The following is a 21,164-nucleotide window of genomic DNA, read 5'->3' as shown; positions in this document are numbered from 1 at the left end:
TGTATAAAATTTCGAGTACTTATTTTTATGTGAACAAAAACAATAATTTTTTCCAAAAATATCGTCAACCACAATATTCAAGGGGATGTATATTTTATTAATATCTCTATCAGCGGTTTCACATTTGGACAACAACTTTAATAGCCATGAAACCAATCTATGATGTACTTTCCCACCAGAGCTAAATATTTAAGACTGGCTGGGCAACATGATGATAAGGCGCATGCAATAGCTTTAGTGGAAGTATGCGCGAAATCAACAGGCATATATTTCCTTGTCATCGTCACAAGCAAAATTTTGTTTGTGCACTCACTGATTACTGTGAATGAGAGACTTCGTAAATTCAACAGTGACCAGATACGTCAAATGGTGGTAAAGAACCATCAATCAATAACACTTTGAAACCAAATTAAATTTTTTTTCAAAAAATACAAGAAAGACCGTGTGGTATAAAAACAATACCGGATGGTATTGATGAAACATAAAATAATTAGTGCCGTTTGGTACTAGCCTTATTACCAAATTGGCATTAATACCAATCTGTTGTTGTTGTAGCAGTGTGTTATACACAAAGGCGGCTGCCCTTGCTGATGCAGAACTCCATTGGGTCAATTCCGTACGTACAACCGGCTGCCATGGGAATGAATACCAATCTGTTATTGGTTTTACCACCAGACAGTTATTGGTTTTAGTACCAAACCGTTATTGATTATTCCACCCCCTAATGAACAAAAAAAATAAAAAATAAAAAAATAAAAAACATTAAGTTCGGCCGGGCCGAACTTTGGATACCCACCACCTCGGGTATATATGTAAACCCCCTTTGGTCACAATCCGGTGAAAATAAGACATCTTATGCACCCAAATTCGGCACGTATATTGAGTGGTCTAATAAATATAAGTCACTGTTCAATTTTGTATTTCAAATTTCAACAAAATCGGGTAATAAATAAGGCTTTCATGAGCTTCTAACCCTTAATCGGCATATCGGTCTATATGACTGCTATATCTAAATCTGGACCGATATGAGCCAAAATAAAATAAGATTTCAATAGATTTGACACAACACACTGTGCCAAATTTCAGCAAAATCGGTCAATAAATGCGCCATTTATGGGTCCAAGACCTTAAATCGGCAGTGATATATACCGTTATCACAGCTATATCCAGTTCTGCATCGATCTGAACCAAATTGAAAAAAGATGTCGAAGGTCCTCAGGCATCACACTGTCCCTAATTTCGGTGAAATCGGACAATAAATGTGGCTTTCATGGGCCTAAAACCTTAAATTGAAAGATCGGTCTATACGGCAGCTATATCCAAATCTGGACCGATCTGGGCCAAATTGAAGAAGGATATCGAAGAGCTTAACACAACTCACTGTCCCAGAATTCGGCGATATTGGACAGTAAATGCGTCTTTTATGGGCCCAAGACCTTAAATCGAGAGATCGATCTATTGTATATGGCAGCTATATCCAAATCTGAACCGATAGGATTCCAAAGAATCTGTGCAAACTTTCAGCTCAATATGGCTAGATCGTCTTAGATTTTTACGACGATCAAGAATATTAAAGGTGGTCTCATTTGTACAACAACCACAAATCATATGGTGTAACCCGCCATCTTGCCTTCAAGCTGATCGACGTTTTGCCAACACACACAAAGAAATGTGAGCGCTTGGGTATATACATGTGGGTACATGGGCAGAGAATATGCGAGAGAGAAAAGATAAGAACAAAGAGAATGCAAACAAAAATCTGACATCTTAATACCGTCAAGCCTGGCCGGCTGTTAACAGCTGTTTGAGTGAGACCACCTTTTTAAATGCGTCTTGCCCTCATATATAGCTGTTGCTTAAAGAAAATTCCGAGAAATCATTGAAGCAGCAGCCACTCACTTTATATCAGCTGGTCGAACACTGCAAGCGTGGCCCAACTTTATAGTGCAGGCAGTGGAACTCGCAAACAAGTGTGATGAAATACGCAGCTCCGATTTTACTGATCCCAGAATGAGGGAACTGCATATGGTATTCAACAGGGTGGTCAGCGAACATAAACAGAATTTATGGATAGAGCACTTGAAACACTGTTACTTAGGCGCCGGCAATGGTAAGCCGTGGTCTACTATTTAGTCACTTTCGAACCCCTGAAAGATGGATGCAAGGACCTCAGTCACTTTTGGCGAAATAACCCTGACTGATCCGAAGAGATGCGCCAGTTTGTTCAACCGTCAATTTATTGTGCATCCCGAGAGTGACAAGGCAAGTAGGAGAGCCATTCGCCGTATTCGTGGTCTCCGAGCCGATGAACAGCCATCGCAATTTGCCGTGGGCGAAGTAACGAATGTCATCCGTGGCGCCATACCATCTAAGGCGTTGGGCCTCGACTGAATCTCTACACTCATGCTGTAGAATCTGGATCAACCTGGAGTCGAGTTGCTTACTACTGTCCTCAACCTCTCTTTGAACACTCTTATAGTTCCCGATATCTGGAAAATGGGCAGAGTGATCCCGCTACTGAAGCCTGGAAAAGACCCGAGTTTGAGGGGTCGTACAGACCGATCTTCCTTCTCTCACCAGTATCAAAGACGCTTGAGGCATTACCCCTCCCGAGCCTCGTAGGAGAATTATCATTCGCCGATCTTCAGCATGGGTTTCGAAGACTGCAAAGCACAACAACAGCTCTGCATGCCATCACCGCACACATTTGGCGTGGCTTCAATCAGCCCAGGCCATGTGATAGGACAGTCCTTGCGGCATTGGACCTATCGAAGGCATTCGACACGGTCAGCCATGCCAAATTATATGAGGTCATCGCCAACACGTCCCTCTAGCCAGGCCGGAAATCACCGTAAAGTGAAACAGGTTCCCCAAGGTGGGCTGATATCTCCGGCACTATTTAACCTCTATCTATCCTCCATTCCAACCCTTCCATTCCACCCCCTCCATTCCATCCCCTCCATTCCACCACCTCCATTCCACCCCCTCCATTCCACCCTCTCCATTCCACCCCCTCCAGACGGCATAGATTTCGTATCATATGCAGACGATTGTACGATCATGGCATCAAGCCCCCCACCCATTGTTGACATCTGCGATTGATTGACCGTCTACCTCAATGAACTTGCCTCATATTTCGCTGCAAGAAATCTGAAGATATCTTTAGTCACATGTTTCACTACAAATACGCGTGAGATGAATACTGAGCTGACTGTGATGGTCGATGGAGAAATGATTTCGACCATCAAGTGTCCCAAAATACTTGGCGTCACATTTGACAGCTCTTACACATTCTCCCCACATGCTACAGCAATTTGCAATAAAGTCAAAAGTAGAACCAATATTCTCAAGTCACTTGCTGGCAGCACTTGGGGTGCAGACAAAGAAACCTTGTTGACCACGTACAAAGCAATTGGCCGGTCTGTGATAAGTTATGCAGCGCCAGTGTGGTCACGTCAACTTTGTGACACGCAGTGGAATAATATTCAGATCTGTCAGAATGCTGCCCTCCGAACTGCGACGAGCTCTCTCCTCAGTTCTCATGTGGACCACCTCCATCAGGAGACAAAGATCCTACCAGTGCGAAGACATAACTTCATGCTGTCTAAGCAATACCTTTTGGGCTGTTATCGTAGAGACCATCCAAAACCTCATCTTGTGGATAGATATCCACCGCCCAGAAGCCTTAAGATAGATCTACATGATCTAGAGCGTGAGGTTCAGCGCTGCAAGAGAGAACCTCTAGATCAAGCGGCATATCAAGCAGGTCTAGACAACATTCAACATGCAGACCCGGTAGCAGATGTGGTAAATGGCTACTGGGTGAATGTAGTGCTTGGAGAACGACCGCCTCCCATTGCGCCTGAAGAAATTGACCTCCCCCGGCAAACCAGAGTAGTTCTGGCTCAATAACGTTCCGGCAGTTGCAGCCGCCTCAACTCCTACAGAGCAAGGATTGATGCTGACGCGCAAGATGTATGTCCCGATTGTAACCAGGGACAGCACGATACACGTCACCTGTTTAACTGCCCAGCCAGACCCACTCGACTCAGACCCAGATCCCTGTGGACGCACCCCATCTTAGTCGCAGAGTTCCTGGGTCTTGACACTCAACAGAATCAAGCAGACGAAAGATAGAACACAATAAACTGCTACAACAACAACAATATCAGTCAGGATCTACACAGTAAGAAGGCAATAACTGGTGTCTGAAGGGGCTATCAACGCTTATTTCATAATGAGATAGTTGAGAAAAGCGAAAAAACTCAAAATAAACCTTTACTCCGCTCATGTTATCAATAAAATGTGGCTTTAAGGCATAAAGGTCTATTGGGTCCTTTTTGCCTTAAAGCCACATTTTATTGACAAGTGGATAAAACCAGGGTCCACTTTTAAATTGTTATTAAAATCAATGTAAATAAATTCTAATCAGGGTTCCTTCAGTATTCTTAATTCTCCCCAGAAAATGAGAGAAGCCTCACAAATTTTCTTAATTACTTCTATGAATCCCACCGATTTCTGGAATAATTATTAAATTTTACAATTTAGATGCTTAAAATCATTTTATTTAAATGATATTTTATAACGGCCGTCTTCAGAGTTTCGTCATCTGGCAACACTATGGTGACAGTTGTTTCTCATAATAAGCGGATACCATTAACACCACCAACGCCGTTTGAGTGTTGTTTACAGTACTTTTCACTAATTAAAACAAAATGAAGTAATTAGGCTAATGTTATGTAGGATTTTGTGATTATATTCTTGGGTTAATAAAGCAAAGTTAATTAAAAAAGTAAACTTGCTAACAAAGCTCTATAAACCATAGCAATTGTTTGCGATTAAATGTTAATCAAAGCGGCTCGCCGTCAAATTTCATTGCCGCGGCTTCGTTTTCTTCCGTCCCACGTGCAGCCCATTGTTTTTGTTTTCGCTTTGCAATGCAACAGAACTTAAGTTTGCTGTAATTTGTTATAATTTTTTAAGAAAAAGGTTTAAAGCAATTAAAATATCGAATAAAAAATGGTTAAAAGAAACAAAAATTCTGTAGCCGATGCGGTCTATGCAAAAAAGGCCGTAAAAAAGGAGAATCCCTTCGCCAATGCCACAGCAGCAACTTCCAAAAGGCTGAATCCGTTTGAGGTGCACATGAACAAGGAGAAATTCGTTATACTGGGAAGAACATGTAAACATGACAAAGGTTTGCCGGGAGTTTCCCGGGCCAAGGCAGTTAAGAAGCGTCAAGAAACATTGGGGCAAGAATATCTAAGGAAAGATAAGACCAACAAATTCAAAGATCGTCGCATTGGAAAGTACTTAAGTGGTGATCAATTGAGTGAGGAAATAATGAATGCCCGTTTTGTGGCAGATAAAATGGAACGTATGAAGCAGTCAAAACAATCACGCTTCAATTTGAATGATGATGAGATACTCACACATCGTGGCCAGACCTTGGAGGAAATTGAACAATTTCGAGATGATCGTTCCGATGATGATGTGGAAGACGAGGAGACTTTAGATGGTAATACAAATTCTTAGAACCTCTTCGAGCTACATATGCTAACTTTGTGTTCTCTTCCCTTTCTTTCCAGCGGAGTTTACTGAAGCTGCCCACTTTGGTGGCGATGAGGCAGTTGCTGCCAAAGACCGCAAAACTGCCATTGAGGAAATGATTATAGAACAGAAACGTCGCAAGGTTGAAATTGCCAAGGAAAAGGATGAGCTCTTTGATTTGACCGAAAAATTAGATTCCAACTATAAGAATCTCATTGGTTTAGTGGGTAAAATGACCAAAAGTGAAATGAAAAGACAAGAACCGGATGATTATGATCGCTTAACGCGTGAGTTAATTTTTGAGCCCCGAGGTGTTGTGGCCGATAAATTGCTGTCCGAGGAAGAAGTTGCCAAGAAAGAAAAAGAACGTTTAGAGAGGTTAGAAAATGAACGTTTGCGAAGAATGAGAGCTGATGGTGAAGTGGGCGAGGAGGAGGCATCAAAACCTAAACATCGATCTGCCGATGACTTGGATGATGGCTATTTTGCTTATGGCGAAGAGGAGCAGGAAGATGGCACTCTTGTGTACAATATGGATGGTAAGTTTGTTAATTTTAAGGGAGATCATAAACAAATTTGGTAGGGTTGTCAGCCATCTGAGAGGTTATAAATGGATGGCAAAGATTTGATGGCCAAGACTTATTTGCCGGCTATATTTAAGGTAATGAAACTGCTATGCCAAAGCCATGTCCCTCTGGGCATTACCTACGAAGCGACTATTGCCTGAAAACAGCCGACTGATGTCAGACTTATTAACTTGGGCAAAATTTCCAAGCTGCGATAAACACGTTTTAGCTCTATTTTGGGAGCAAGTTCACAGGCACAAAAGGAACATTGGTTATTTTAATAGCGCCACTAACTCGCCTTTTTGTAGCGAGCATCAAAGTCATTCAACATTTAAGCAAGAGGCGGTCTTCTATCCGCAACTTGCTGACGCGTCCGGTAGCTTTCAACTGAGCGCATATAACAAGGATTGACACCACTCAAATCGATAGTCAGCCCTTGCCGGGTGTTGGATGGTGTTGTTGTTGTTGTTGTAGTCAAATTGCATATGGAGGTAGTGATCGCCGTCAAACTCCTAAGGATGAGTAAGATCGCTGCAGGGACGTGATGGCCGTTGGTTATTTAAAGACGCCCCAAAAAAACTCGCCTTGTCATGTTGAGCAGCATAGGCACTCAGTATTTAAGTAAGAGCCGGTGCCGCCCGACCTCTCACTGAGATTCTCCACTCGATACGGCTGATTGTCCGTGACTGCTTTTGCAGCTACTTTGTATGGAGCATCCTATTATCCGCAAACTGTGGACGCGCTCGGTAGCTTTCATCTGAGACAGATCGAAGTTCCAGCCTTTGTGGTATTCATAGTTATCCCGTGCCGGAAGATGAATGATGTCTCGGGGTTCTGTGTTGCATGCAGGCCAGGTATTGAAGACGGTACCGTCTAACCTTGAGCAATATGAGTTTAGTTTGTTACACCCACCGGATCTTAATTGAACCAACATAGCTCTAATTTTCTAGTTAGGCCTTCCTCATCATCTGCAATCGGTGGTGGGCCTCCAGCTCTCAGCCAAGCTTCTCCTGACAACTACATGTGACCACCACACAGATCGGAGTTCAAAGTTCCAGCCTGTTTGTTACACCCAGCGGATAGTAATTGGACCAAAGTACCTCTTTCTCATCATCTGAAATTGGTGGTGGGCATCCAGCTCTCAGCTGAGCTTCTTCTGATAACTCCATATGACCCATGAATCCCATGGCAGCCGGTTCTACGTACCGGATTGACCCGATGGAATCCTTCATCGGCAAGGGCTGCCGCCTCGGTGTACAACACGCTGCTACAACAATAACAACCACACAGATCGGAGTTCAAAGTTCATAGTTATCCCGTGCCGGAAGGTGAAAGATGTCTTGGGGTCCTGTGTTGTATGCAGGGCAAGTATTGAAGGCGGTTCCGTCTAACCGTGAGCAATACGAGTTTAGTTTGTTATACCCACCCCATCTTAATTGGATCAAAATAGCTCTAATTTCCCAGTAAGGTCTTTCTCATCATCTGCAATGGGTGGTGGGCATACACTAAGGGCTATATTCGGCTGGTATAATGAAATCGCATTGGTTACGGCACATTGAAGAATATCATACAATACCGGTCTGTAAGAGAAGGTTTCATGTTGTTGTTGTTGTAGCATTGTGTTAAACATTGAAATGGCAGCCATTGCCGTTGAAAGACTCCATTAAGTTATTTCGGTAGGTACTACCAGCTGCCATGCGATGGGAGGTTCTTAGTGGATCGGTGATATGTTGTTGGAGATTTGTTCCTCTTATGGCTTCGGCCACGTCTTTGGTTCTGAATCTCTATGGTTCTGCGTCTGCTTTGAGTTCCTTTGCCTTCCGTAAAATGCTCCATTTCTTCTTGTCACTCAATGGGTGCTCAAGAAATTGCTTACAAAAAATGGGCTGCAGGCCGTTCTGAGTTGAGTATATGATTTCCATTGAAGGTTAACGCGACTAGGCTTGTGTTTCTCGTCGAAAGATTTAATTTTTCATAGTTTTTTGGCTATTGAGCTTGTGTTGTAGAGGCCCCCGAGCGCAAAGGTTAGCATGTCCGCCTGACGCTTAACACAATTTTCAGCGGTGGTTATCCCCTCCTAATGCCGGCGACATTTGTGAGGTCCTATGCTATGTCAATCCCATGGCAGGCGGTTGTATGTACTGGATTAACCTAAAGGAATCCTACATCGGCAAGGGTTGCGTCCTCAGTGTATAACAACAACTGTGCCATATAAAAACGTCTATCTAAAGTAGTGTCGCACTGCGGCACGCCTTTCGTTACTTAAGGAAATGTTCATGAGGAAATTTGCGACGTTGCTTGTATTGCAGCTCTCGATAAGCTCCAGCATTTTTTTCCACTTGTGTTCACCAACTATCTTGGTAATCTCTTGCTTGAGTTTATGTATCCTCGTGCTGCCAGAATTGGTTCTGCTTCAGTTGGGAAATTTGTTTCATAATAGAAATTCGACCTACCGGGAAGCGGGTGGCTGTTAAAGTGATTGTTAAGCAGAACGTCTTCTCTGCGTTGCGAACATCAGAAGGAGGCGGTTTTTGTTGCTTTAGCCACATTTGAATGTGGAGGTAGTGGTCCTAGTCAAGCCCCTATTAGTGAGCAAGCTCGTTCCGGTGCATGGTCCGAACGTTGCAAAGTGAGCAAGCTCGTTCCGGTCAAATAGGATCAAACACTGTGGGAACGTGATGGCCATAGGTTATTTAAAGGCACCAATGACTCGCATTGTCATATCGAGTATCACAGGCACTCAGTATATAAAAGAGCAAGTGCCGCCCAGCATCATACTAAGACTCTCCAATCGATATCGATATACTCCGTATACGAAGCATTCCACTATCCGCCACCTGTGTACGCGGCCGTCAAATGCTGTGGGAACGTGATGGCTATTGGTTATCGAAAGGCGCCAATAGCTCGCCTTGTCATATCAAGTACCATGGGCACTTGGGCGGTTGTCGACGGAATATTTTCTCGGTGTGGTTTCTGAAGCGTACGTTCGGCGTACGGACACTATGAAGTCATTTGGTCGGTGAAGCTCTATGATTATGGGAAGGTGGACCTATCGGGCGAAGTTCAGAAATCTCCATAATTCTGGTAGGGATGTCTTCATTTATGATGCAGAATGTGAAATCGTCTTTGTATTCTGCCAATGCTGCGCCAAAGTCTATCATAACTATGCCACTTTCGCCTATGAGCAGTGCTCCAATGTCAGGGTCATAACCGGTGGGCATACAGACACTGGTTCAATCTTGGTGCTGCCCGGTCATCATGTCAACTCTGCTCAGTTTGGATCACGTTGTATTGCACTGAATGATGGACTATGAATGCGACACTACCGCCATTGCTTCTTACGCGGTCCTTACGGACGAGCTGGGTCGTTTCGGTGCACAGAACTGATCGCTATTAAAACGCCTGGTGGATGTTGAATGGTCCAAAGAAGAAAACTCCGAGGGCGACAACGACAAAGTTTGTTTCCCACTTTTGACAACATTAAGATTGGCACAGATTTTTGCGACATAATCAGTGTCACTACGATCCCAAATTGTTAGGCCAGAGTACGTTTGATAATTCAGCCACCCCATACATCGGTTATATCTTACCAACATCGACTGATAATAGATTCGCTAAACTGGATAGAACCACGGATCTGGGAACGAATTTTGACTTCCCAGTTTGACATACCCTATAAATAATTGATGAAACATACCTCCCTATTTTAGGATGCTTAGCATACTTGTGCCTCCATTGATGACACTTTAAACACTTAAATGATGAAGTTCTATTTTTCCAGGTGAATTGGGTTCCAAACACGATAACAGCACGGAAAAAGGTGATGGAGAAGAAGACGAGGAAGGAGAAGAGGAAACGGATAATGACAGTAGCGATGCAGAGGAAGATGGTGAAGAAAGTGGCAGTGAGGGTGAAGAAGAAGAAGCTGAGGAGGACAATTTAAGTGATTTAAAAGTCAGTGACTCGGAAGCAGAAGATTCTGAAGCAGAAACAAAAGCAAAAAAACCCAAAGACACAGCCAAAGAAAAACCCAAAAAGGAAACCATTGAACGTTCGGACTTACCATTTACCATTGAAATGCCTAAAAGTTATGAAGAATTTGTCAAGCTTTTAAAGCAATACAAGCAAAAGGATCACCCCATTATAATTGAACGCATAATCAAATGCAATCATCCCAAACTGGAGGGTGTAAATCGTGAGAAAATTGTTAAACTATTTGCATTTCTTCTACAGCTGCTTAATGAAAAATTTGCCGACGCTGGACCAGATGATATCCGAGAACATTTTCAATTCTTTTCTTCCATAATGCCTCATCTTTTCGATTTGATACATCTGAATACTGAACGTATGTCCAATATTTTAATGGATGTCATTAAAGAAAAGTATGCTGAATTTAAGAAAAATTCCAAACAATATCCTCCGTTGGAAGTGTTAATTTATTTCAAAATAGTTTCAAATTTATGTTCCACCTCTGATTTTCGTCATCCTATTGTCACTCCTTGCTATATATTTATGCAGCACATTTTATCCAAAGCTAGAGTTAAAAGTCGCCAGGATATAGCCATTGGTCTGTTTCTGGTTACTCTAAGCTTAGAATATGGCAATATCTCTAAACGTTTCTTACCGGCTGCTTTTAATTTTTTGCAAGGCGTATTGTTTCTTTGCATACCCAAAAGACCTGTAGAGGTGTTGAAAGTAGTACCACCATTTCAGAGTCAAGGTCCTCTAAGTAAGCTATTGGCCATACCAGCAGATTCCAGTGATTACAAAGATATTAAAGAGGAGACTCTACAAGCTGAGGATCTTGTTAGTCAAACAATCAACAACGAGTTCAAATTAAAAGCCTTAAATCATGCATTGCTGCTGACACAGGATGCAGTTACCATGGTTACTGATAACATAGGCTGCAGCTTACTGGTTGAGCCTTTATTGGCCATGTTAGATAAGCTAATCATCACAGAGGCCTATCCTGCCTATATAAAATCAAATTATGAAAAAACCAAATTGGTGCTAGAATCACTAACAAGTAAACCTCTCATCAAATTGGTGCCACCCGAAAAGAAACCCAAAGCTTTGCGTTTATTGGAGCCTCGCATTGAAACTGTGTACGATGACAAACGACGTCCAAAACTTTCCAAGGACAAGGAGGAAAAGGTCAAATTGGTACACAGAATTAGGCGCGAGACTAAAGGGGCAATACGAGAAATTAGACGTGATACCGAGTTCCTGCAGAAAATGCGCATACAGCAACAATTGCAAAGGTAAATATTTCCCATATTTGTTGTGGCAACCCTTTTTCATCTCTTTTGTTGTTCTTTTTCAGTGACAAGGAGCGCCGAGAAAAGGTTAAACGTATTTACGCCGAAGCCTCTCTACAACAGGGCGAACTTAATGCCTTGGATCGAGAAAAAAAGAAAAAGAAGAAATTTTAATGTAACAATACTAGTAGTTTTAAAAACCTATACTATTTATACATGTATTAATTAGTAATACATTAGTTTTTATTTTGTAAAAAATAAATTAAAAGAACTAGTTAATAACAAGAACCAAATTTTTCAAAATTCCTAATTTCCATTTATTGTTTATTGACCGCCAGCCATTTGACGACATCTGATTGTAGCTGCTTCTATGGCACCAGCTACTGCAGCTCTGAAACCAGCTTCTTCTAAATGTTTAAGTGCTGCTGCCGTAGAACCTGCTGGACTTGTGACATTATCCTTCAAAACACCCGGATGATCCTTGGTCTCTCTCACCAACATACCAGAACCCATAACAGTCTGAGATGCCAAACGATATGCCATATCACGTGGCATACCCATTCGTACAGCCCCATCGGCCAAAGCTTCAATCATAACAAAAACATATGCTGGTCCACTACCACTAAGTGCAGTTATGGGATCGATTAAACTCTCTGGGACTTCTTCGCATGTACCAATTGACTCGAGAAGTTTTTGTGTGTTTGCTGCATCCGAATCGGTGGCCTTGGTGCCACGAACAAATACTGAACATCCAGATTGTACTAAAGCTGGTGTATTGGGCATGACACGTATAACGCGGGCGCTTGAGGAAAGATTCTAAAAGAGAAAAAATACATGTTGGGTGAGTACTTTCAAACATTACATCAGAAATGAATAGAAAAAATTTATCATTAGTTCGAGTTTGAAAACCAAAATTTCGCATGTTGGATAAATTTTAACTCGATTATTCAGTGAAAATCGAGTAGATTTTTTTAGTGTGACTTCGATTTATTGACATTAACTACAATAGAAATATTTTTGGGGAGCTTACAAGCATTTTAAGTTAAAATAAGGTATTTGAAATTTTGTGGTGGATTTCCATCACAAATTTAGATTGTTGACCAATTTATAATAAATCTATAGTCTTCTCAGGTGATTGGTAATAAATAAAATTAGTTTTCAAGAATAAGAGAGGGCATTTTTTTATTTTTATCCTGTAAGGTCAAAGGCCATTTAAAATTACTTCCACTTATGTCTATCCTCAGCTATTTATTTTAGCATAGAAACAGTCGCCAAGGGAACATGATGGTCATCGGTTATTTAAAGGCGCCAATAACTCGCCTTGTCATATCGATCATTATGGTATTTAAGCAAGAACCGGTGCTGCCCGTCCTCTTACAGAGACTACACTTGTTACCTCTGATTTTCCGCGACAGCATTTGCAACTACTCCGTATAGAGCATTCCATTATCTGGAACTGTTCAGTAGCTTAAGGCTGAATTTCTCGTGATAACGTCGAACGCCGCACAGATTGAAGCTAAAATTCCAAGCTGTTTGATGCCGCTAATTATCCTGTACCGGGGATGTTTTGATTTGAGATAGTAGGTTAGGTAAGAGTGCGGAATATATGTTAATCGCCCAAAATTCTTCGTCAGGGATTTGTGTTGCTCAAATAGTCCCTAATCGTTGTCCCTTCTATGCTCCTAAGAGCAAATCAGAAATGCCAACTTAGTGCTTTTCGCTCTAGATTTAGTGCTTTTTAGGTCACCAAAAAACCGAAAAGGTACCATATGGTGCCAAACGAATAAAAAGCCACTGAGTGGACGCTTTTTGCACTTCAAGTTAATCCTTTTTACCCTTTTTGTAAATTTAAGGTGGAACATTATACATACTAGCCTATTTCATTTAAAAAAAAAAGTTTTGCCACGAACATTCAATTAAGGTATGGGACATACTTCTCTCATATCAATGAAAGCATCCCGATCAAAGTTTTAGCCCAATGATAAGGGATTACTTTATGCTGATTCCGAACGGCGTAGAAATGGCTGAATGCACTCCTAATGAGGGAAACACAATACTGAACATTTTTTCAGTTCTATCCGGAATTTTAACTATGCTTTCTGACGGGTCAACTAAATCAACAGCTAGACGATCAAAGCGAAAACATTCGATGGCGACGCCACATTATTTTGCGTCAAATCGTACACTCTTTGATAGTTCAACTGACGACATGTGAAATCTAAGATAGTAAAATTGTCCGATTATAACTTAGGCGTCTCCTTTTAAGATTAAAGTTCCGACCAGATTGTTGGTCACTGTAGTTTGTAGTTCATTTTGGCCCAATGGTATCTTGGAAAAGGAGTTCGATTTAAGAGAACGTTCGACTAATATGGCTGGGGGCATCTTGCCGGCTCCAAGTAACAATGTAACGTCTTCCCCATTCTTTATCAAAATGTTAGGCGTCTTAATACTAAAATGAGGACTGTGTTCCTTATGAGCTTTTACTACGATTATAAAATTGTTGCCTTTCCTGAAACTTGGCTGAAATCTGGTATTCTGGATACCAAGATGTTTTCTGATGATTATCAGGTCGCAAGAAAGGATAGACTGCATAAGAAAGGAGTATTAATAGCACTTCATAATTCCATTTCTTCAGAGATTGTTGATGTTTCAGCTGACTTGAATATTGAATTTGTTTGTGTGAAACTGTTATTCCTTGGTAACATTATTTGTCTAACCTGCTCTTATATTGTCCCTTGATCTGAACTTGGGTATTATTTATGCCATGTTGATCTTATTGTTAAAGTGTCTCTCTACTGACGGCTAGTTCTTCATTAATTTGAATGGGTGAATTTAACCTTCCTTGTACTTTATGAATCTCCGGGGCCAATAACCTGGAATATGTTCTCTCGTCTTATCCAGTCGTAATCGATGCCCTTTGGGATAATATGAATAAAATACTTTAACTTTGCCTGTACCAGATAAATTACATATTGAATGGCAAAGACAGATTGTTGGATTTAGTCTTCCCATCTTCATTGGATATTTCAATTTGCAGAGGATATCTATCATCCTACACTCCTGATAAATCTTGGCCCATCTCGCCCATAACTAAATCTGCTGGCACTTCGATTGCTAGACGTAACCATGCGAAGACTGGTCTGAGTCTACTACTTTCTCTTCTGTACCGTTATGCGTGGTGTCTTGGTGATGCCATCGATACCAGTGTCTTGGGATTTTACGAAAAACTAAATTCTTCTTCGGCAGAATCTGTACCTATATTGAATTAGGTTGCTGATCAGGGTCCTGTTTGGTTTCTACCTGCACTTAGGCGTTTACGCAATACTAGAAGTAGATTGTTCAAGAATTGTAACAAATCGAATACTGCGGGGAATTACTCGAATCATAAATTGTCGAGAAGTAAGTGTAATACTGAGAACTCCAGATGTTATAACATTTAGGCCGTATGGGGCAAAATATTTCGCATGATCCCAAGAGCTTTTTAAGTTTGTCGACATTAAAAGGAGGGCACAAAAGTTGCCACGCTGTATGAAACTTGGGAGCAAGGAGCCGTCGGAGGACTCTCAAATTGCAAATTTGTTTGCCGACTTTTTCCAGTCCCCGTATAACCAAGACACCTTTGACGGCTATTGTGATTTAAGTTGGGTGAATCCAATAATTTTTCTCGCATTGTCTTGACGGAAGAGGAGGTTTTATCCGGTCTAAGGACACTACGCTCCACATTCGCCTGTAGATGTTTTGAAAATAATGTTTTTAGAGATTTTAGCAAAGCTTTTGATCCACAGGTCCACAGGCTTCTGCTTCTTAAACTTGATGTTATGGGTTTTCAATTGGCTCTTCTAGGCTGGATATCATCCTACTTAGAGGGCCGTACCCAGAGAGTACTGTTCAAGGGGTGTTTTTTCGAAGCCTATCGTTGTTTCTTTTTTTAGTGCACCACAGGGAAGTCACTTGTGTCCATTACATTTTGGACTCAACTTTTTGAAAATGTTTTTTTAGAGATTTTAGCAAAGTTTTGATCCACAGGTCCACAGGCTTCTGCTTCTTAAACTTGATGTTATGGGTTTTCCATTGGCTCTTCTAGACTGGATATCATGCTACTTAGAGGGCCGTACCCAGAGAGTACTTTTCAAGGGGGGTTTTTTCGATGCCTATCGTTGTTTCTTTTCGTGCACCACTTGTATCCATTAGATCTTGGACTCAACTCACTTTAGGACTTAACTTACTTGAAAATCCCATTGCAGCCGGTTGTACGTACCGGATTGACCCGATGAAGTCCTTCATCGGCAAGGGCTGCCGCCTCAGTGTACAACGCACTGCGATCTACATTCAGTAGATCTACATTCTCTCGTCAATTGGTCCAGTCCAAATGGAATGTCCCTAAATCCGAAGAAATTGTTTTTGTTAATAATCCAACCAATACTTTCGGATTCCTTTATTGGCTCGTACAAATTGGATAATGTAGATTATTTTGCTGATGTAGGTGTTATCTTAGACCCTAGATTACGGTTTAATCTACACATTGAATCTTGTCTTAAGAAAGCTAAGTCCCTATTAGGTTTCATTCAACGTTGGTCTAAAGAGTTCAACGCCCCTGTGTTACTATATTAGAATATGAGTGCGTCATATGAAGCCCGTTTTATTGGGTTGCCCCAAAAGTAATTGCGGATTTTTTAAAAGAAAGTAAATGCATTTTTAATAAAACTTAGAATGAACTTTAATCAAATATACTTTTTTACACTTTTTTTCTAAAGCAAGCTAAAAGTATCAGCTGATAACTGACAGAAGAAAGAATGCAATTACAGAGTCACAAGCTGTGAAAAAATTTGTCAACGCCGACTATATGAAAAATCCGCAATTACTTTTTGGGCAACCCAATACAATTGTTACCCTGATAGAATCGAATCAATTCAGATTCAATTGCAGATTTTGGCTTTACGTGGTCTGATCTGGAACATTGGAATAACTTCCGCCTTACAGAAGTCGTTTAGTGTAGACTATTACTACAGTAGAAGACTTCCTTTATGGATAGATCGTAGGCATCGTAGCATAGAAGGCCAGACATCAAATAACAGTTAAATTTCCGACCCTTGTGCTGAATTTGGCCGTTTTAATGCAGACTTTTTCTGTAGACTGTTACTACAGTAGAAGTCTTCCTTAATGGATAGCTCGGAGGTATCGTAGCATATCAGGACAAGACATCAAATAACAGTTAAATTGCCGACCCTTGTGCTGAATCTGGCCGTTTTAATTCCGACCATGGTACTAAAAAAGGGAAATCTGCCTGGTGTGGTTAAAAAGATACCATTAATACTATAAGGAGTTACAAGCATTTTAAGTTCGGAACAAAACACTCGAGTGTTTTTACTAACTATACAGTTCGTCATTGTAAGACTTGAAATATTACTCTAAGACCCAATTTAATAAATATTTTCTTGAAGGACATGATATTTAATGTCGATCTGCCTGCAAAGTTAGAACTAGTAAATCTAGCCTTTCCAAAGTTTGCACAAGTTCTTATTGATGTAGGTCGCTTGCGATTGTGAATGGAACTGTCATACTTTGCACAGGAGAAAATCAGTTTATCTGGGGATGGATTTATAGCTTTAGTTATTTTTTTCTCTATATACACCTTCAACTCGAAATGCAACACCATAATAATTACCTGTTCCAAAGTTTTTAGCGTTATACCCATGGCAACGGAGATAAATAGTTTCTCACCACTTTTTGCTTTGATTTCAGTCAAAACAGTAGGAACAACTTGAGGTTTTACGGATATGAATACTATATCAGATTTTTCTATAATCGGGGCATTAGTGGTTATTGTTTCAACACCTAGTTGCTGCAAACACAAAAAGAAAATAATAAAATTATTTGATTAGAGATGAACTCTAAGCTTATCAGTTTTGTTCCACTCACCTGAAATGATTCCAGTGACAACTTATCTGCCGGATGCACACTAGCAATAACAGATTCAGCTTTTGTTAAACCTACAGTGACGAGGGTGAGAGATAACAAAAGATTAATAAGAAAATAAACCCAATGTCATAAATAGAAACAAGGAAAAATTGTGTTAAGTATGAATAGAGCGACCTTATGATAGGAAACTCTTAAAAAATGGTTGTTACAGCCGCAGACTTAAGGTTGCCAGCAACGACTTTTGCAGAAGCTATGAGGACATCGAAGAAGGAGAGACTATAGAACACCTTCTGTGTGTGTGTGTCCTGCTCTAGCAGTCAGAAGGAGTTCCACTTTAGGTTTTCATTTCTTTGAGAACATGTCTGATTTCGCGGATGTGAAAATTCCGGCTTTTTTAAGCAATCTGGATGGTTCAAAGGTAGGAACTAGAAGACATCTTCCTTCTTCTGTTCCTACGGTATCACAATGGACGAAAACGTCTAAGTGAGTTCGATGGCAAGTTGCCGCTTAAACCTAACCTAACCTAACCTACAGCAAAAAAAGTGTCCACAATGGCGATCCTGCCAAACAAAGCAGAGCTAGTTTCAAACATGTAAAAGCGTGCTAAAGTCGGCCGGGTCGAATCTTGGGAGCCCCCCACCATGGATTCTACTAAAAATTTATACAAAATAGATTTAGTTAAGGGCATAATTTTATTCTACATACTCGTACCAAACTTGTGTCAAACCAGCAAAAATTAAAGCTTCTAGGAACAGAACAAGGTTAATCGAGAGACCGGTTTATATATGGGAGCTATACCAGGTTATAGGAGGCCAACGTAGCGCAGATGTTAGCATGTCCGCCTTTAACACTGAAAGCCTGAGTTGGAATCCTGGCGAGACCATCAGAAAAATTTTTCAACGGCGGTTTTCCTCTCCTAATGCTGGCAACATTTGTGAGGTACTATGCCATGTAAAACTTCTCTCAATAAAGGTGTCGCACAGCGGCACGCCGTTCGGACTCGGCTATAAAAAGAAGGCCCCTTATCATTGAGCTTAAACTTGAATCGGACTGCATTCATTGATATGTGAGAAGTTTGCCCCTGTTCCTTTGTGGAATGTTCATGGGCAAAATTTGCAATACCGGGTTAAGTCCGATTTGGACCGTACTTGGCACAGTTGTTGGAAGTTATAATAGAACACAATGTGCAAAACTTTAGCTGAATAGGGCAAAATTTGCGGCTTCCAGAGGCTCAAGATGTCAAATCGGGAGATCGATTCGGATCGTACTAGACACAGTTGTTGGAAGTCATAACGGGACACCACATGCTGAATTTCAGCCAAATCGGACAAAATTGCGACTTTTAAGGTCTCAAGAAGTCAAATCGGAAGATCAGTTTATATGGGAGCTATTTCAGGTTATAGACCGATTCGGACCGTACTTGACACAGTTGTTGGAAATCCTAACGGAACACTACATGCCAAATTTCAGCCAAATCTGACAAAAATTGCAGCTTGTAAGGGCTCAAGAAGTCAAATCGGGAGATCGGAGCTATATCAGGTTATAGACCGATTCGGACCTTACTTGGCACAGTTATTGGAAGTCCTAACGGAACATTACATGCCAGATTTCAGCCAAATCAGACTAAAATTGCGGCTCATATCGGGAGATCGGTTTATATGGGAGCTATATCAGGTTATAGACCGATTCAGACCGTACTTGGCACAGTTCTTGGAAGTCATAACGGAACACCATATAACAAATTTCAGCCAAATCGGACAAAAATTTGGACTTCCAGGGATTCAAGAAGTCAAATCGGGAGATCGGTTTATATGGAAGCTATATCTAAATCTGAACCGATATGGCCCATTTGGCCCGTTCGACCGCTATCGTGACTTCGACAGACGAACGAATGTTTTTGCGTGCTTGTTAGGTCCAAATATCCTTCTTCGCGATGTCTTTCGTTTATCTCTGTTAAGAGCGGACATTATTATTATTATTTGGACTTCTAACAACTGTGCAAGTATGGTTCAAATAGGTCCATAATCTGATATAGCTGCAATATAAACCGATCTTTAGATTTGACTTCTTGAGCCTCTAGAGGGCGTAATTGGTGTCGTTAATCGCTAAGTTCGATTTATTTCGAGCTTTCTCAGAGATTGCCCTATTCGAGTCGTTATAGATGGGTTCTCATCCAATGAGCATAAATTGACCGCAGGTGTACCACAGAGCTCCATTCTTTCTGCTTCTCTTTTTCTTATTTTCATCAACGATCTGTTGGGTCATCGAATCCGATCTATTCATTTGCGGATGACAGTAATCTCTGTGATTCGTACTCATTCGACCATAGGCAGAGTCTTCAAGAGATTGAGGTTATGGATGATACACTCTGTCAGGATTTGCGGGCCATTTCTGAGTGGTGTCGAATGAATCGAGTAGCTACTGTGCCGGGAGCGGGAGCAGAGGAGAGCGATGGCGTTGATTGGGGACAGTGGGGTATCCAACTCTATTGGCTCCCTTCACCATCGCCGCAATGTGGGTTGTTTGGCGCTGTTCTATCGGTACTTTCATGGTGTGTGTTCGTCTGATATTCGTCTTTTTATTCCTGATGTAAGGATGTATGTAAGGGATACTAGACATTCCAGGAACTCACACCCGTTTGTAATTGATTGGCCAGCGGACCGAACAATGCATTATAGAGAGAATTCTTATTTCGCCCGAACCGTTCGTATGTGGAATCGACTTCCGGCTAATGTTTTTCCCACCCACTTTGACATCCAAAGATTTACGACAAATGTCAATAAGCAATACATCCTTCCCTCCACACCCTTCAATTCCTAATTTCCTTTCGCTAACGCATTGCACTGGTGTTGGCAGTTAGAGAAAAAATACTACCCGATTGATTGAAATTCCGCAAGAAGTGTTTTATTGTGACTTCCAACAACTGTGACAGGTATGGTCCAAATAGATCCATGACCTGATATAGCTGCCATATAAACCGATCTCCGGAATGACTTTTGAGCCTCTAAAGAGCGTAATTATTTTCCGGTTTGTCTAAAATTTTGCACGTAAAGTTATGCTTTAACTTCCAAGCATGGTCCACAACCTGATGTAGCTCCCTAGAGAGCTATCCCATTTGGCTGAAATTATAAACGTGGTATATTTGTAAGACTTCTAACAGCCATGACAAGTATGGTCCATATAGGTCTATAACTTCATATAGCTCATATTTATTTGAAAAAGTCTTTCACGGTCCATGGTTGAGGGGTATATCAGATACGGCCCATCCGAAATTGACGCGCTTTCACTCGTAATTTTTTAGGGTTTTCAAAAAAAAAAAATAAATACCCGAAGATATAAAGCCTTTTGCCATAGCTTGGGCAATCCTTCCACCACCTAAAAATCCAATTTTTCCGATTTTATTCATTTTCTTTAATGTTCTACTAAAAACACTTTTAGGTCTTTTATAGGAAAGTTTTAAACAAGTACTAAATGCTATATGCTTTGTATGAGTTTGTGATAGTCGATTGAGAATTGTCTGGTGTTTGTTTTCATTTCAAATGTGAAAAAGCATACCGAGATAAGACTGGGCCCGGCCGGCAGTGCATGTCCAGATACGTGAAAATCACAACATATGTTTTTTAATACAGTGGGGTTGAGGAGACGGCTATTACTCTTCATTTTAAATTTCCAAGATGATAAACTAAGTGTATAAAGGCAGCAGGTGCCGATGGTTTATCAGCGAAGCATTATCTCTTCACTTCGTAATACTTTCGTGATAGTTTTTTATACCCACCACCGAAGGATGGGGGTATATTCATTTTGTCATTCCATTCGCAACACATCGAAATATCTATTTCCGACCCTATAAAGTATATATATTCTTGATCAG

General features: G+C 41.0%; 2 protein-coding genes across 2 annotated transcripts; one reads left to right on the top strand and one right to left on the bottom strand.

Annotated features, from left to right (window-relative positions):
• The first annotated feature begins 4,903 nt into the window (after positions 1 to 4,903).
• Positions 4,904 to 11,609, top strand: LOC106089266 (nucleolar protein 14 homolog). The gene is made up of 4 exons (XM_013255083.2): positions 4,904 to 5,518; positions 5,589 to 6,089; positions 9,898 to 11,377; positions 11,440 to 11,609. Exons 1-4 carry the CDS (start codon positions 5,020 to 5,022, stop codon positions 11,546 to 11,548), a joined length of 2,589 nt encoding a protein of 862 aa, XP_013110537.2. The 5' UTR covers positions 4,904 to 5,019; the 3' UTR covers positions 11,549 to 11,609.
• LOC106089267 (pyrroline-5-carboxylate reductase 1, mitochondrial) lies at positions 11,584 to 20,782 on the bottom strand. The gene is made up of 4 exons (XM_013255085.2): positions 20,621 to 20,782; positions 17,294 to 17,364; positions 17,040 to 17,216; positions 11,584 to 12,190 (listed from the first exon to the last, which is right to left on the bottom strand). Exons 1-4 carry the CDS (start codon positions 20,697 to 20,699, stop codon positions 11,699 to 11,701), a joined length of 819 nt encoding a protein of 272 aa, XP_013110539.2. The 5' UTR covers positions 20,700 to 20,782; the 3' UTR covers positions 11,584 to 11,698.
• Between the last annotated feature and the right edge of the window lie 382 nt (positions 20,783 to 21,164).

This window comes from Stomoxys calcitrans, chromosome 2 (genome assembly GCF_963082655.1).
Source record: "Stomoxys calcitrans chromosome 2, idStoCalc2.1, whole genome shotgun sequence".
In the NCBI taxonomy this organism is placed as follows: Eukaryota; Metazoa; Arthropoda; class Insecta; order Diptera; family Muscidae; genus Stomoxys; species Stomoxys calcitrans.
The sequence above is the reverse complement of the archived record's forward strand: the minus strand, read 5'-3'. Positions and strand labels throughout refer to the sequence as shown.